Source organism: Dipodomys spectabilis, unplaced genomic scaffold (genome assembly GCF_019054845.1).
Source record: "Dipodomys spectabilis isolate Male_0828 unplaced genomic scaffold, ASM1905484v1 ptg000051l, whole genome shotgun sequence".
Lineage (NCBI taxonomy): Eukaryota > Metazoa > Chordata > Mammalia > Rodentia > Heteromyidae > Dipodomys > Dipodomys spectabilis.
The window spans coordinates 745508-763829 of NW_024870728.1; the positions used below are offsets into that span (position 1 = coordinate 745508).

The 18322-nt window shown below is 48.9% G+C and overlaps 1 protein-coding gene across 1 annotated transcript in view; it reads right to left on the reverse strand.

Annotated features, from left to right (window-relative positions):
- Dgkd (diacylglycerol kinase delta) overlaps positions 1-18046 on the reverse strand; it is a 97161-nt gene extending 79115 nt beyond the window's left edge. Inside the window, 1 exon segment of the mRNA XM_042679055.1 lies at positions 17891-18046. Coding sequence (XP_042534989.1) covers positions 17891-18046 — 156 coding nt within the window.
- Positions 18047-18322: the final 276 nt, after the last annotated feature.

Below are 18322 nucleotides of genomic sequence, written 5' to 3' on the forward strand. Positions count from 1 at the left end.
CTTCTCCACGTGCCTAATGAAGACTCTGGGGTCACTGCCACTGTTCAAATGTCAGCTTCTTTCCTGGGCAAAGCACACACTCCAACACTTGGTAAGCTTCTGCTGGAAATACAGCCCTGCGTTAAACAGTCCAGCCTGCTCTCCGCCACTGCCCCAGTGTGCTATCTACAGGGAGGCTGCTTTTCATGTCCAGCCACGCCACCACACCAGTCCAGACAAGGCCCACCGACTATGTTCACTCTCTAGCAGCTCCCCTCCAACCTGCTTTCCACATAACATACATAAAACAGGAAGTGGTTCCAGGAAATGAAAAAAACAGGAAGTGGGATGATGTAACTTACAAATTACTTAATAACCTGCTTTTCCAAACATAACTTTACTTTGTATTTTATTCCTTCATACCTCTGGTTTTCATTTATTCAGACACAGAAGGAAATGGACATTAATTATGAACCTAAGAGAAAACTGATAGTGTCCCCACATGATGGTTTGAATGTCCAGCTGAAATATGTCTTATTTATACCAACTCTCTACTTAGATAAGCTTAAATTTTTATTTTCAACATAGCAGTTAAGTTTAAGTGAGGGTCAACATAACTAACTCATTCCATACAATGTATACATTTATTAGGCTATTATGAAATTTAAGCCCTATGTTTTTACAAGTCAGTCCCATTTGTTATTTGGCTCCTTGAATTCAGTCTGTTTTGATCTAACAAAAAAAGGAAAAAATCTACCAGTTTCAGCTGTGTTTTCAAACATTCCAGAGAAGAGGCCGGGGTAGACTCCGCCCAACCCTGGGCTCTCCGGCTGGCCAGCCGCGCCCTGCCACAGCGGCTCACCAGCGGCTCTTCCCTGAAGGCCAGCATGTGATGCTCACGTTTTTGGTTCGTTAGTGAAAAATAACACATGCTCATTTTAGAAAATGCAGGAAGCAGATGTAAAATAAAAATAACCCAAGCCCGCTGGCACATACAAGTCCCAATATCATTTTGGAAACTCTGCACAATGCAGAAATCCATCTGTAAGCAGTTTGCCTCTTTGTCTGTCTCCCCAATGTCAGTAGGCACTGTCCACACCCTGCTGTTCCCACTTGCCTCCATCACCTGGATGGGGGTGTGGGAGGGGGAAGCACCTGGCTGCTCTGTCAGCAGCAGAGTGACCTGGGCCCCGGGCACCACCTCCCCACATGGTATGAACAGGTGACAGGAGGAAATCCATGTACCCGCACGACCCAGGCTGGCACTGGGACTAGTCAGATGGCATCACTGGCACACTGACCAGGCAACTGGACGGTCCAGTGGGGTGGTTTCTTAACCTAGACCTCAATACCGAATGTGGTCGCGACTTCTGTTTTATCTTTTGTCACTGGGGAATTGAACCTAGGCCTTCACCCTGGAAAAAAAAAATTATTTACAAATCATGTATCTGATAAGGGTCTAACACAGGCGATGTATGGAGAACCCTTACAACTCAACAACAAAAAGATGACACACTTTCAAGTGAACAGAGGAAATGAACAGACTTCTCCAAACAGACCTGCGACTGGCCCACAAACCCAGGGAAGATGCTCAACACCATCAGGCATAAGGAAATGCACATTGCTACCACAGGGCATCCCTGCTCAAAACAAGAGGAATAACAAGTACTAGTGTGAAAAAATGGTGACACACATATGGCTGGTGAGAATGTAAAGTTACGCACCCATGGTACGCAACAAGTTTGGCAGTTCCTCAACAAAGCTGTCTCAATTCCAGTCATAAGGATAAGCTCAAAAGAATTGAAAATACATATTCAAACAATTATCCATGTGAGCCTTAAAAAAAGCTCTACTCCCAAAAGCCAAAGTGATTCAAATGTCTGCCAACAGAATAATCAATAAACAAAACATTGTATATCTACATAATGAAGCAGTATTTAGCCATAAGAAAGACTCAAGTCCTGAAACAGGTACAACACAGATGAACCTTGAAAATATTATGCTATCTGACACACAAGACCATTTATTGTATAACTCCATGTATATGAAGTGTCCAGAAGGTAAATCCAGCAAGAGGAAAAGCAGATTCATGGTTGTCAAGGGGCTAGGAAGAGAAAACAGGGACTTCCATAAGGGCCTAAAAAGGTCTAGAACAAGACAGCAGTTCTACAACATTATTGACATAATATTGTTAATGTACTTAACAATGCTGAATTATACACTTTAGGAAAGTTTAAGTGGACCAGCTGCCAGAGGCTCACACCTATAATCCTAGCTACTCAGGAGACTGAGATATGAGGATCCAGGCTTGAAGCCAGCCTGAGCAGACAAATCAAAGAGAGTCTTATCTCCAACTAACTAGCAAGATGCTAGAAGTGGAGGTGTGGCTCAAGTGGTAGAGTGCCAGCCTTGAGCAGAAAAGCTAAGCAAGAGTGTAAGGCCCTGAGTTCAAGCCCCAGGACCCCAGACTGGCATATACCACTCAAATACCACTAAAGTAAAAAGAAGATTGGGAAGATGGAAGGTCTGAAAAAGAAATATGCCATAAACTCTGTTCATAAACCTTAAAGGAATTATTAAGAGAAAATGAGGCTGTTTAGAAAAGAGGTCCTTCTTGGGCTGGGGGTGTGGCTCAGTGGTAGAGGGCTTACCTAGCATTTATAAGGTCCCAAACAAAAAAAGAAAGAAAAGGGAGAGCGAGGGAAGGGGTAAAATTGTCCAAAAAGAAATGTACTCATTACCTGACTTATATAATTTTAACCCCTCTGTATACCACTTTTATAATACCTAAAAAAAGAAAAAGAAAACATGGCTTCCTGCTCTCAATAACAAGAGCCGGCATGATAATGCCTTAGTTTTTAAAATATTCAAATTAAGGCTGGGAATGTAGCTTGGAGGTAGAGTGCTTGCCTAGCCTAGCATGCATGCATGAAGCACTGGGTTAGATTCCTCAGCACCACATAAGCAGAAGAAGCTGAAAGTGCACTGTGGTTCAAGTAGTACAGTGCTAGCCTTGAGCAAAAGAAGCTCAGGGACAGGCCCTGAGTTCAAGCCCCAGGACTGCCAAAATTCAAAAAAAAAATCAAAGTAAGCATTTTTAAAGGACAGGATGAAATGAAAAGACAATGTTGGGTAGCTTATGCCTGTAGCTAATCAGAAGTCTGAGGGCCCGAGGATCATGCTTCCAGCTCAGGCAGGAAAGTCTATGAAACACTTATCTCTAGCAAAGTGGAGGTGTGACTCAAATGAAAGAATGCTAGTTTTGAGCAAAAAAGCTCAGGGACAGCACAGGTCCTGAGTTCAAGCCCCAGGATTGGAATAAAATAAAATTAAAAGCTAAGAGACATTAGAAAAAAGAGCTAAAATCATCACAAGACAACAGAATAAATCCAACTTGAAGGGCTAATGGGGAAAATGAACGAACAAATCATCCCTGGCAAAGAAAACCAAAATTAATTGAGAGGTTCACAGAACACTGTAGGATAAGGCAGAAAGTTGAAAAGCTCAAAGAGAAGATCACATACACTGCAAATAATGAGTCTTGCTTAAAGAAAAACAGGCAAATATGTCTTACCATACAAAAATTAGCTGAAGTGCTTGTTAAATACATGTATTTGGGGCTGGGAAAATAGCTCAGTGGTAGAGTGCATGCCTTGCAAGCATGAGGCCCTGGGTTCAATTCCTCAGTACCACATAAACAGAAAAAGCCGGAAGTGGCACTGTGGCTCCAGTGGTAGAGCACTAGCCTTGAGCTGAAGAGCTGAGGGACAGCGCCCAGACCCAGAGTTCAGGCCCCATGACTGGCAAAAAAAAAAAAAAAAAATACACATATTTCTGGGTTCTTTCATTGGAAAGTCTAAAGCATGTTATAAATTACTCATCATTTCCTCTAATAAAGAGAAAGATGAACTACCAAAAACAAAACAAAAACAGGCGCACACAGGGCATGGTGGGGCATACCTGTAATACCTGTAATCCCAGTTTCTTGGGAGGCAGAGAGGAGGAGAATCAAGGTTTGAGGCCAGTCCAGAAAAAACTAGGTGAGACACCCATCTCAACAAATAAGCCAAATGTGGCAGTATGCATGTATAATTCCAACTACTTGGGAGGCCAAACCTGGGAATAAACTTGAGCCTATACCTACGAATTCAGGCAAATACTTTTAAGTATCATGTTGAAAGCTAGAAACATGTTTGTTAAAATCATTTGGAAATAACTAAAAACTAAAGCAAAATAGGAGGGGTTAAGTGGCTCAGGTACAGTACCTGCCTAGCATGAGACCCTGAGTTCAAGTCCTAGCACTGCAAAAAAGAAAAAGAAAACCATGGGGCCACAATACTAGCAGAGGAGGGCGAAGTGGCCCTAATACAAACGGCTGTACACGAGAAACAGTGACAGACACAGATCCACATCCATACATCCATACCTGAGGAAAGGAGTCTGGGGAGAGCAGGGAACATTAGTCCCCACAGGGGGGAGGGGGGTGACTCACACCAAACCCTGCTGTGCACATCAGTGGTTTGACAGAGAAAGCGCCATCACCTTGTCTTTCCATGAATCTTAGGTTCTTCCCCATCTTTCTGAAAAATCCATGCAGGCCAATGTAGAATCAATGACAGAATGAGGGAGTCTCAGCTTTGCAAACTCCTAAGAAAATCCATTCAGACAAGTGCTGTGTGTGAAGCTGGAAACTCTGGTAAAGATGGTTGGGAAAATCATGTTTGCATGGTATGGGAAGAAGCTCCTCCCAGAGGACTATAAAGGAGGGCTTCCTGTAAACATCCACCACATCACCTCTACAAGCACCTACCACGTCACCCCTAGAAACACCTACATCACCCCTAGAAACATCTACCACATCATCCCTAGAAACAACTACCACATCACCCCTAGAAACATCTACCACGTCACCCCTAGAAACATCTACTACGTCACCCCTAGAAACATCTACCACGTCACCCCTAGAAACACCTACCACGTCACCCCTGCAAGCACCTACCACGTCACCCCTAGAAGCATCTACCACATCACCCTAGCAAACACCTACCACACCACCCCTGCAAACATCTACCATGTAACCTCAACCAAGCCAGGCAGAAAACAAGGCAGAGCAGCCCACACCCAGCCCCCACTCCCACCCCCTAGGCTGCAGGAACACATTGGAATTGCTGAGAGCTCCCTTCCACCCTACAGGAAACACGGAGGATCAAAGAACAATGTAAAGGGAACCATAAGGAAACAATCAGACCCATCCTGAAAGAGATTTTACAAGATAACTGCCTTGTCTCTACAAAAAGCTGAGGTGAGGGTCAGGGAGGTGGGTGGAGCGGTGTGACAATCAAATACAATGCATAAATCTGACTGGTACTTGGTTCCCAAAAGGGGGGCCACAAAGGATACTTTTGGTTCAACTGTGGAAGCTAGAAAATAATCTGCATATTTAATGTTTGTTAGTTAGATGGTGGTGACAATCAACTCTAGATATTACGATGGAATTTTATACAGGAGCCTGTCCTTATGCCTAGGAGATGTGCCAGAGGTAAAGTGTAACCTCTCTCTCTGTTTGTTGAAACACTGACTCACCTTCCCAGCCTTCTCAGCAACCTCCTCCTCTCTTCCCACCTCCCCTCTCGCATCCTTCTTCCTCACACAGCTTCTGATCACCGCTGACTACTGACCCACTGTCCTCCTGGCCTCACCTCAGACTCCAGGAATCATGCCCACCGCTGCCATGTGGTAGTTTAGGCCTGGGACTGGGGAAAGAGGGAGAAGAGGTCTGACCCAGGTTAGCATGCATCAGGGGCAAGTGAGAGCAAACTCCTCAGAGCTGGCTGGGTACCTGCAGCTCACCCCTTACTCTTAACTATCCAGGAGGCAGGAAAGCCTGTGCGACTCTTACCTCCAATTAATCACCAAAAGGCTGGAAGTAGTTAAGGCTCATTGGAAGAGCACCAACCATGAAACTAACGAACAGCGACCAGGCCCTTAGCTAAATTCAAGCCCTGTACTGTGTGTGTGTTTGTGTGTTTGTGTGCGCGCGCACACACAAACACACACACACACACGCCCCAAAGCTTGTGCACACTAGTCCTCTTACTGCTTCTATCTCAGAAAAGAAGCTCACTAAAGCTGGGTACAGTTGGTCACATCTGTAATCCTAGCTACTTGGGAGGCTAAGATCGGGAGGATTATAGTTCAAGGCCAGTACAGGAAAAAGGTTTTCAAGACCCTTAGTCAACCCCTCTGCTGAGGGCACTGCCCCACCTGTCATGCCAGCTTTGTGGGAAGCTGAGACTGAGAGGCAGCCCAGGCAGAAGTTGGGACGCTCTCAACAGGAGCGGCTGGCCATACTGGCACATGTTATCCTAGCCACAGCAGGAATTGAATAGGAGAGTCAAGGTCCAGGCACATACCCACGTAGAACGCAAAAGAAAAGAATGCCAAAAAGAAAATAATAATAACCAGTGCCAGCTAGGCACTGATGGCTCACGACTGTCATCCTAGCTACCCAGGAAGCTGAGACCTGAAGATCACGGTTAGAAGCCAGCCTGAGCAGGAAAGTTCATGAAACTCTCATCTCCAATAAACTGCTCAGAAAAGCCCAGAAGTGGTGCTGAGGCTCAAAGTGGTAGAGCACTAGCCTTGAGCAAGAAGCTCAGGCCACCACCCATACCCAGAGTTCAAGCCCCATGACTGACAATCATAATAACTATCACCACCACCACCACCACCACCACCACCACCACCACCACCACCACCACCACCATCATCATCATCATCATCATCATCATCATCGCCAAAAAGTGCTGAGGCTCAGTGGAAAATGTTTGCCTAGCAGACACAAGGACCTGAGTTCAAACCCTAGTACCATTAAAAAAGAAGAAAAGGGGGCTGGGAAGGTGGTTCAGTGGTAGAGCGCTTCCCTTGCATGCATGAGGCCCTGGGTTCGATTCCTGAGCACCACATAAGAAAAAAGCCAGAAGTGGCGCTGTGGCTCAAGTGGTAGAGCGCTAGCCTTGAGCTGAAGAGTGAGGGACAGTGTCCAGGCCCAGAGTTCAGGCCCCACGACTGGACCCAAAAAAAAAAAAAAAGAAGAAGAAGAAGAAAAGGTCCACTGTCCAGTTCTCAATGTGAACCACAAACCTTCTGTTGGCTAGCATCCACACTAAACTGTTACAGAGCTCCCATGGTGACCCCTCAAGCCCATCTCCCTGATTGGTCTAACACTCTTTAATTATTTTTCCTTCTTCCTGCAAATGCAAGGACCTTGGAATAATTTACTCATTCCTTCACCTCTCTTTTTCTTCTTCTTCTTTTTTTTTTTTTTTTTGCCTGTCCTGGAGCTTGAACACAGGGGCTGAGCACTGTCCCTGAGCTTCTTTCACTCAAGGCTAGCATTCTATCACTTGAGCCACAGAGCCACTTCTGGCCTTTTGCTGTTTATGTGGCACTGAGGAACCAAGGGCTTCATGCATGCTAGGCAAGCACTCTACCACTGAGCCACCTTCCTAGCCCTCCCTGAGCTCTTTTGCTTAAGGCTAGTACTCTACCACTTTGAGTCATAGCTCTACTTCTGGTATTCTGGTGGTTAACTGGAGTTAAGAGTCTCTTGGACTTTTCTGCCTAGGCTGGCTTTGTACCACAATCCTCAGATCTCAGCCTCCTGAGTAGCTAGGATTACAGTCATGAGCCACCAGAGCCTGGCCAGAATTAATTTTTACAGCTAACAGTCACATGATCTTTTCCACACAGACGGTGGTACTTGCTCTTCATTCCTTCCAACAACTCTAACCTTTCACCTGAGGTCACTTTCCTGTGGCCAAAACAAACAAAACAACCTTCACATTTCCTTTCCTGTGTGTCTGTTGGCATCAACACTGTCTTTTTTTAATTTGGAAATGTCTTTATTTCAACCTAATTTCTAAAGGATTTCTTGGCTGGATAAAGAGTCCTGGTTCACAGTGTCTTTGAGCACCTGACTTGCCATCCGACTTCCAGATTCCACAGTTCTGTCAGGAGCACAGCGCTCTTTGGGGGAGTCTGGGTCGCTGGCTGCATTCTGTGTCTCTGTACCACTTTGGTGAGAGATGGCAGCTGCGGTTTCCTTGATGGGCAGTGCCTGTCACCAGCTGTAGAATATGCTCAGGCACTATTTTTCAGACGTTGTTTTTGCTCAATTATTTTCTTGTCTCTTCTCTCGTGACAGACTATCTCACTGCCTTGTCTCCTCCTACACTGTCTTCAGGTAGGTGTGTGTGTGTGTGCGTGTGTGTGTGTGTGTGTGTGTGTGTGTGTGTGTGTGTGTGTGTGTGTGTGCGCGTGTGTGTGTGTGTGTGTGTGTGTGTGTGTGTGTGTGTGTGTGTGTGTGAGTGTTTCTGCCTGCTTTGCATATGTTTTCTTTTGAATTATCTCCTGAGCCACTCATCTTTTTTGACTGTGTCAAATCTGCCCTTCCTTTGATTACTTAACTTTGACTATTACGTTTTTCACTTTTAGAATGTTCATGTGGTACCTTTTTACAGCTTCTAGGTCTCTGCCAAAATTTCGTGTTTTATCTCCTAGAGCACAGCAGGTGTAGCTGTTGTAAAGGCTGTGTCTGCAGTGGGAAGCTCTGTCCACAGTGTTCACGGCCCGGGTATTTTCAGGTGGCTGTGCCTAGCAGGAGGCCTGCCCTCCAGGGAGTTAGTCTGCTTCAGTTAGGAACTTGGGATGAAGGAGGGCTACACTTTTTTTTATTATAATGATTTTTTATCAGTTGTGGGTCTTGAACTCTGGGCCTGGGTGCTGTCCCTCAGCTCTTCAGCTCAAGGCTAGTGCTCTACCACTTGAGGCACATTGCCACTTCCAGTTTTCTGGTGGTTAACTGGAGGTAAGAGTCTCAAGGACTTTCCTACCTGGGCTGACTTTGAACTGTGATCCTCAGATCTCAGCCTCCTGAGTAGCTAGGATTATAGGCATGAGCCACAGGTGCCTGGCTACTATACAATCTTTCCTAAGTGTTATTCTTGCTTCATCTCTGTTCCTTGAATGGCTTTTGTGCTCTTGCCTCACATACAAGCAGAGTGCCGAGGACCACTGCCTTCAGGTAGAACCGGCACCTTGATGCTCCCAGTGTCCCTCAGCCCAGCACTTCAGCTCACCGCCAGAGAACCAAGGACCACAGTACTGTGTAGTTATGGACTTAAGTCACAGGAAATGTATTGTCTCGCAATGCTGGGGCTGCAAGTCTGCTAGCTTAGACTCCAATCACTGTCCCCTCAGGATGGCCCCAGGCATCCGGTCCCGCAGCACAGCTGTAATTCCCACTCAGTTTTCATATGACCCTTTCCCTGGTGTGGCAGTCCAAATCTCCTCCTCTTTCTCATCTGTTTTTGTTTGTTTTGTTTTGTTGTTGCTGCTGGTCCTGGGGCTTGAATTCAGGGCCTGGGCACTGTTTCTGAGTTTTTTTTCACTCAAGGCACTATTTCGGAGTTTTTTTTTCACTCACTCTACCACTCTGAGCCACAGCGCTACTTCTGGTTTTCTGGTGGTTCATTTGAGTCTTAGAGACTTCCTGGCCAGGCTGGCTTTGAACTGTGATCCTCAGATCTCAGCCTCCTGAGTAGCTAGAATTAGAGGTGTGAGCCAATGGTGCCCATAAAGAGCCCATGTCTTTATGGACAGTATCACTCCCTTCCCTCACTCTCTGTTTTCCCCTCCCAATCCCACCCACAAATTGTATAGCTCACTTTCAACATAGTGTCTAGTGAGTACCATGCTAGGCCTCCTCTTACTTAAAAAGGCTTCAGAACTAGAGCTCACTGAACTCTAGTTCAACCTGAACTAATTTCAGGATGATTACAGCGCAATATCCTTAACTATCTCTGCATATATCCTAAGGTCACATTTGGGGTTTGAGGAAACTGGATTTTGAGAAAATACTATGTCCACGACAGACCTACTCCTGAGCCCATGGCCCAAAGTGGCCCCGATGCCACAGTGACTGCAATCACAGAGCACGGTCCTCCCCCGAGCCTGGCATCTCCCCACACTGCCAGTCAGCTCATCCATCATGAAGCCCTCCACTGCTCCTCCCCACTCTCAGCCCAGCCAAAGGTCACTTTCTCCAGAGGCCCTGGGCAGCCCTGCTGGAGCCCGCCTCGACCTCTCAAAGCTCTCTTCGGAGCAGTCTCACTCACATGTCTGAACCCCTAGCAGGTTGGCCCTGGGAGCCAAGGCAGGCACCCAGTACCTGACACAGCATTCACCATGGAGAGACTTAACATCCTTGCTGAGCTAGCCCCTGAGTGCTTGGCAAATTAGTGATCTCTTCAAAAGATACTCAATGCTGCTTTTAGCCAGAGCTATCCCGCTGTGCTCTTCTTGCTGCCAGAGATGGAGATGCACCCGAAGCAGCCTGAGCTGGAGGAAGACCCTCAGGGCCAGCAAGATGATCATTATGTAGGACTCAACAAGGAAACCATCAGAGCAGTAATCAAAATAAGCACATGGTGCCTGCGACTGCAGAAAGCACTATGTTACATGCTTTAGACTGCACGTCCCGTCATCGTCATTTATACATGTGAGAATTATTGTTTGTTTTTTGGGGTTTTTTTTTGGGGGGGGGTCCAGTTGTGGAACCTGAACTCTGGGCCTGGGCGCTGTCCCTCAGCTCTTCAGCTCAAGGCTAGCACTCTACCACTTGAGCCACAGCACCACTTCCCACTTTTTTCTTTTTGCTTATGTGGTGCTGAGGAATCGAACCCAGGGTCTCGTGCATGCAAGGCAAGCCCTCTACCACTGAGCCACCTTCCCAGCCCCAATTGTTGTTTGTTTTGCAGATATGGAAACTGAGTCTCGGAAACAAAGAGATAACAATTACTTTCAGTACAAGTAAGCCAAGAACTAGTATCTTCCCTGTTCACAGATGAAGAAGCATAGCTTTGAGATGGCAGACCTCCTAAGAAGCAGATCTGACTTCACCTGACAGCAAAAAGCAGGCTCCACACTGCTACATTAGTTTGAAAGCCCGGTGGCTGACACCTGCCATCCTCGCCACTCAGGAGGCTGAGACTGAGGATCACACTCAAAGATCACACTCCCATAAGGAAAGCCTGTGAGACTCTTACCTCTGATTAACCACCAAAAAGCCACAAGTAGAGCTGTGGCTCAAGTGATAAGAGAGCCAGCCTTGAGCACAAGAGGTTAGAAACAGTGCCCAAGCCCTGAATTCAAGCCCCAGGACCTGCACACTCCTTCCCATGCCCCCCACACCAAAAAAAAAACCAAAAAAACTACCGTGCCTGAGGCTCTGGTTTGAATTCTACCACCACTTAAAAAAAGAACTTTTAGGGGGCTTGGAAGGTAGTTCAGTGGTAGAGTGCTTGCCTTGCATGCCTGAGGCCCTGGGTTTGATTCCTCAGCACCACATAAGCAAAAAGAAAAAAGCCGGAAGTGGCGCTGTGGCTCAAGTGGTAGAGCGCTAGCCTTGAGCTGAAGAGCTGAGGGACAGCACCCAGGCCCAGAGTTCAGGCTCCACGACCCGACCTCGCCCCCCCCCCCAAAAAAAAAACCAACAAAGAACTTTTAAGCTGGGTGCCAGTGGCTACTCAGGAGGCTGAGATCTGAGGATCACCATTCAAAGCCAGCCCAGACAGGAAAGTCTGTGAGAGTCTTATCTCCAATTACCCACCAGAAAACGGGAAGTGGTGCTGTGACTAAAGAGGTAGAGTGCTAGCCTTGAGCTGAAGAGCCCAGGGACAGCGCCCAGGCCTAGAGTTTACGTCCCACCACTGACATACACGCACACAAAAAAAGACTTCTTACCTACCACTTTCTAGGATGCTATAACAAAAAGTTAAGTATTAATAAGGATTTGGAGAAATTGGAGCTCTCCTCATATACCCCAAGTTTTATAAAGCTGTTGCTACATTTTATATAGGAACATATATTTTATATAGGAACATAAAATGGAGCAACCTTATAAAACAGTCCAGCAGTTCCTCAAAAAATTAAACAGAGATCAAGGAAGCACAGAGACAGCTCCAGCTCCCAGGCCCTGAGTTCAAGAACCCACAACTCACACATACACACACACACACACACACACACACACACACACAACTATAAACTGTAAAAAGGGTACATCTATCATGTCAGTTACAGCTAGAAGTACAGAAGAGGAGAATCATGGTCCAGGACAGTCTGGGTAAAACACAAGACCCTATCTCAAAAATCAGGAGAAAAAGCCAGGCTCTGGTGGCTGACACCTGTGATCAGAGCTACTAAGGAGGCTGAGCTCTAATGATCGCAGTTTGAAGCCAGCCTGGGCTGGAAAAGTCTGTGATACTCTTATCTCCAATAAACTACTCAGGAAAAGCTAGAAGTGGGGCTCTGGCTCAAGTGGTAGAGTGCTAGCCTTGAGCAAAAGCAGCTCAGAGACAGTGGCCAGGCTAGAGTTCAAACCCCAGGACGGGAAGGGGGGCAGGGAGGAATCAGCAGAATGAAAAGGGCTGATACTACAGCTAAAGCAATAGAACATCTAACTATCAAGTGCAAGCCCTGAGTTCAAACTGCAGTACCAATCAATTAATTAAACACAGAGTTAGCATTTGGCCTATCAATTCCACTGCTAGATACATATCCAAGACAAATGAAAACATGTCAACACAAAACACATATACGAATGACACAGGAGCATTATCCAGAAAAGCCAAAGATTAGAAATAACCCATATAGGGGCTGGGAAGGTGGCTCAGTGGTAGAGCGCTTGCTTTGCATGCTCAAGGCCCTGGGTTCGATTCCTCAGCACCACATAAGCAAAAAGCCGGAAGTGGCGCTGTGGCTCAAGTGGTAGAGTGCTAGCCTTGAGCTGAAGAGCTGAGGGACAGCACCCAGGCCCAGAGTTCAGGCCCCACGACCGGACCCAAAAAAAAAAAAAAAAAAAAGAAATAACCCATATACAACCCACATGTCCACCAACTTATAGATACTAAAATGAAGTATATGAACACCACAACATAGAACCTTGATATGCCAAATGAAAGAAACAAGACATCAAAGACTCTGCTGTTTGATTCCATTTACATAAAAGACCAAAATTGGCAGATACACTCAGACAGAAAATAGGTTAGTAGGGGCTGGGAAGGTGGCTCAGTGGTAGAGTGCTTGCCTTGCAAGCCTGAGGCCCTGGGTTCGATTCCTCAGCACCACATAAGCAAAAAGAAAAAAGCCGGAAGTGGCGCTGTGGCTCAAGTGGTAGAGCGCTAGCCTTGAGCTGAAGAGCTGAGGGACAGCGCCCAGGCCCAGAGTTCAGGCCCCACTACCGGACCCAAAAAAAAAAAAAAAACCAAAAAACCAGAAAATAGGTTAGTAGATGCCTATGTTCATGAAGGGAACAGGGAGGAACTAGGGTGATGAAAATGTTTTCAAACTGATTGTGGTAGCAACTGCACAACTGTGAATACACTAAAAAAAAAAAATCACTGAACTGTACAGTTTTGGGGAGAGGGTTGTTTTGCTTTTATATTTTTTTAAATAGGTTCTGGCTATATAATACAGGCTGGCCTCAAACTGAGATCCTCCTGCCTCAGTTTCCCAAGTGCTGAGATTACAGATATGTATCACTACACCTACCTGTACTATTTAAAACTGAAGTGGAAGATATGTGAATTCTATCTCCTAACGCTGAGTTTTTCAGTTCTTTAAAAAAAAAAAAGGGGGGGGGGGCTGGGAAGGTGGCTCAGTGGTAGAGCGCTTGCCTTGCATGCATGAGGCCCTGGGTTCGATTCCTCAGCACCACATAAGCAAAAAGAAAAAAAAGCCGTAAGTGGCGCTGTGGCTCAAGTAGTAGAGCGCTAGCCTTGAGCTTAAGAGCTGAGGGACAGCGCCCAGGCCCAGAGTTCAGGCCCCACAACTGGACCCAAAAAAAAAAAAAAAAAAAAGAACCTTCCTAGGCACTGGTAGTTCACACCTATAATCCCAGCTACTCAGAAGGCTGAAATCTGGAGGATCTAGGTTAAAAGTATAAGCAGAAGTCTGTGAGACACTCTGTCTCCAAAAAGGGAATATGGCTCCAGTAATATTGTGTCTGCCTAATAAAGACAAAAATAACAAAAAAAAAAAAAAAAAAATAACAAAACCAAGCAAAAAAAAAAAAAAGAGACCAAAATGTTGCTCAAGTAGTAGAGCATCAGCTGAACAAGCTTGCGGTCCTGATTTCAAGCCCCATGTTCACAGCAGCCAAACATACATTAAACTTAAATTGAAGTAAGGAATACAAGCACTTCTCAGTCATCTCTACCTCTATGTTCATAATTTTTTTTTGTTTTTTTTGCTTTGGGGGTTTTGTTTTTTTGGGTTTTTTTTTTTTTTTTTGCCAGTCCTGGAGCTTGAACATAGGTCCTGGGCACTGGCCAAGTCTCTCGGTGCTCAAGGCTAGTTAGTGCTCTACCACTTGAGCCACAGAACCACTTCTGGCTTTTTCTGTTTATGTGGTACTGAGGGATGGAACCCAGGGCTTCATGCATGCTAGGGAAGCACTCTACCACTAAGCCACCTTCCAGCCATTATGTTCATAAATGTTTTACAAACATAACTTAAACTCTAGCTTAACTGATAGCTTCCCAGAATTACACTCTTGCTGTACTCATTGAATTAGCTGATCAGAGTATTAGCTCTTTCCCTTTTCCTCACTAGCGATGTGCTCCTAGAGTCATTAGAGTGCTGTGGTCAGGACATACAAATGAACCTATGCAGTTTCAACGCTAAAGAGTTCAAACACATGTAGTCCTAGCTACTCATCAGGAGGCTGAGATCTGAAGATCACAGTTGGAAACCAGCCAAGGAAGTAAAGTCCATGAGGCTCTTTATCTCTGATTAACCACCGAAAAAGCCTAAAGTAGAGCTGTGGTTCGAGGGGTAGAGGGATAGTCTTGAGTGAGTTCAAGCCCCAAGACAGGAACAAAAACAAAAGGATAGAATATGTGAAAAGATACACATGACATGCTAAACCAGTAAATAACCAATTCAAACATATACAAAATTTTCACTAAAAGATTAAAAGTTTTAAGAAAACAAAGACAAAAAACACTGCATAATCCAAAGACATATTTGGAGCTTCATGTTCTCTACATGAATATCCCAGGCCTCCTTCAACTAGAATTGAAATTTGAACAAGATTCCCAGGAGACACATTTGACATTAAAATTTGAGGACTATTATCAAAAGATTGTTTTTTAGCTGGACCCAAGTTCACACCAGTAATGCCAGCTACTCAGGAGGCTGACAGCTGAGGATAATGGTTCGCAGCCAAACCAGGCAGGAAACTCTATGAAATTCTTATTTTCAATTAACCAGCAAAAAAGGTGTAAGCAGAGCTTTGGCTCAAGTAGTAGAGTGTCAGCCTTGAACAAAAAAATGCTAAGGGTAGCTGCCAGGCCCTGAGTTCAACCAGGAGGAAAAAAATCTTTTTTTTCTTTCTCTCCTAAATTAAGATAGATTGAGCTTGCGCTAGACTAATACTTTGAAAACCTGACATACATACAGCTCTGGTCCTGGGCCAACTCATCCTCGGATCCACTCTTGCTTCTTCTGCTTCATTCGACTGCAGAGGAAGTGATCCCTGCAGGCCGGAGCTCCCAGGGAGCAGCTGTAGCATCCAAGGCTGGGCCAGATGGACCTCTGGGTCCGGGTTCCACTGCAGTCACTGTACATCTCGTCCCTTTGTCCCTGGGCTCAGTGGTGGCAGCGGTTTCCTGTGTGTTGCTTCATCTCCGGGTTGCCTCACTGACTGTAGTGTGCATTCTCAGTTCTCTAGCACCTGTGTGCCCACCCCCCCACACACACACACCCCCCCCATTAAACTCCCTTTGGCTCTGTTTCTTTTTCCACCCAGGACAGCCCATACCACCTGGGTATTTCTATTACATACCACATTTACCAGAGGAATTTTGTGAATGGCCTCTTTGCTACAGAAGGGAGCTATTGCACATGCCATAACCCTCACATTTCCGACATTCTGAAACTCGCAGGCAACCCAGAAGGAAGTCAGCCTTAAGCTATCTGTATAGCAGATGTGACTATTCAGAAAAGCAAGTCCTCTGGGTGTATTTTTAACACTGTACCCATCACTCCCCCTCAACCAGAACAGCTGGTAGTGCGGCTATTGTTTTTTTTTGGGGGGGGGAGGATTAAAGAGGAGAAAGAAAAAAAAAAAAACCTGAAGTCACATTGAGATGAATCTCTCCAGCAGACCACACAGTCAGTCAGTCAGTCTGAAGGTCGGTTCTATCGGGCACCAGGCACTACCTGGCCCACACCGGGCAGAACCCTGCCCTGAGGGACCAGACATCAAGAGCAGGCGCTCCTACCGGAACCATCTAGGGCTCCCTGGAGATCATCCTGACCTGATCTTTCACTCCATGCTTGGAAAATTCCCCAGTGGTGCGCTCTTGCCCAAGGCCAAAAAAACCAACCTTTGCCTTTCCCACTGGCCGGCCGGCCGGCCCTGATCCACCCTTGAGGCTTCGGCCAAATCCCACTGACGCCCTGACCATTTCCAGGGGTGACCAAATATGGGGAACGGCGGCCCTTCTCCCCCAAACCCCAGTGTGTCCCTCAGGACCCCATCTCCAACGGGCCGTCTTCACCCCTGCCTCACCTGTCCATCCTCTACGCTTCTGCAGCACTTTCTAGATCGTCGTGGCTAAGCATAGGTGTCGCCCCTTTCCTAGTCGGAAAACCTTCCGGTGGAGAAAGAGCTTTCCAACGCGGGATCCGTTTCCAGACCCCTTGGGGCTCTGGTGAAGTCGGCCTCTCCAGGCCGTTTCTAAGGCCAGACACCGAGGATGACAACAAACCACAGTGCTAACTCACTGGGTTGGGACCCGGCGGAGGAAATGAGTGGGCGCGAGCCCCGAGCCAGCCCGGGGGACCCGAGGAGTCCCCGCGTGCCGCGCTCCCTCCGCCCCGCGCGTCCCGCCGCCGCCGCCGCTCCTGGAATCGCTCCGGCGTCCGTCCGATGCCCATCTGCCAAATGACAAACCTATCCGGGACATCGATTAGCGCCCGAGCCGGTCCCCGGGCCAGGAAACGGAGGCCGGCAGAAGATACGGCCAGAAATGGCTCCCACGGCAAAGGGACCCACCGGCCCCCGAGGGGGACACGCACTGCAGCGGGGCCGCCGGGGCCGCGGGGCGGAGGCCACCTGTCCGGCCACCTGCCCGAGGACGCCCTGCGGACCGGGGGAGGCTCGCTCTGAGCACAGAAACCACCGGGACGGGACGGGACGGGACGGGACGACCGCGGTGAGCGGGACCCTCGCCGGGGAGACAAAGGGCGCGACCCGGCGCCCGGCGCGTCTCTCCGCCCCCAGTCCCCGCGGAGAGCCGGTGCCCGGCGGGTGCGCCGCCCGGCCGCCCCGGGGAGGACGGGGCGAGGGTGGGGAGGCGACCCGGCCGCCCGCGAGGCGAGGGGGAAGGAAGACCCCCCCTACCCCGGAGGGCACCCGACTTCCGCGGGCGTCACAGGTGAGGCCACGGGGAGGTGCCGGCCCCCCGGCTCGGAAACGCGCAGACCCGGGGGTCCCGGCGCAGGCAGGCCTCCTCCGGTCCCCGTCCCGCGAGGGACGAGCCGCGCGACCCCGGCCTGCGGGCCTCCGCCTCCTCCGGGCCTCCGCCTCCTCCGGCCCCGGGCGGCCCCGGCCCCGCGGACGCCCACCTGCGCCCCCCCCCCGCTCCCGCGCCGGCCCGGCCCGGGCCCCGGCCCGCTGCCGCGGCGAGGCGCGCTCGGCCCGGACGGCAGCGCCCGCGGGACCCCGGGCCGGGCCGGGCCGGGCCGGGCCTGGGCGGCCGCTCCGGCGGACAGGGCCACGGGCCTCGGCGGAGCCCGCGGCGAGGGGGGCGCGCTCCCGGCCGCCGCGCGCCGGGCTCACCTTCTGGCGGATCTGGCCCGACGTGGAGACCTTGCGGATGAGCTTCTGCGGGGAGCCCGGCTCGGCCTCGGGCTCGCTGTCCGACGACTCCTCAGGCGGCGGCGGCGGAGGAGGCTGCAACGGACCCGGCGGAGGGGCGCCCGCCGCCGCCGCCATGCTGCCGGGCCAGCGCGCGCGCCACGGGGGGGGGAGGCGGGGCGGGGGCGGGGCCGGCGGGCGGGGCGGGGCCTGGGCGGGGGCGGGGCGGGGCGATGTCCGGGGCGGGGCCGGGGAGGTCCTCGCGCGCCCCCTGTCGGGCGGCGAGCGGCTGCAGCCGGCGCCGGGCCAGTGCTCCTCCCGGCCCTCTCCCAGGGGCGCCCGGAACGGGGGCGCCCGGGCCGGCGTCTGTGGGTTGTTCTTGGTTTCTGCTTTCTGTGTCCCTTCCTTTTTTGA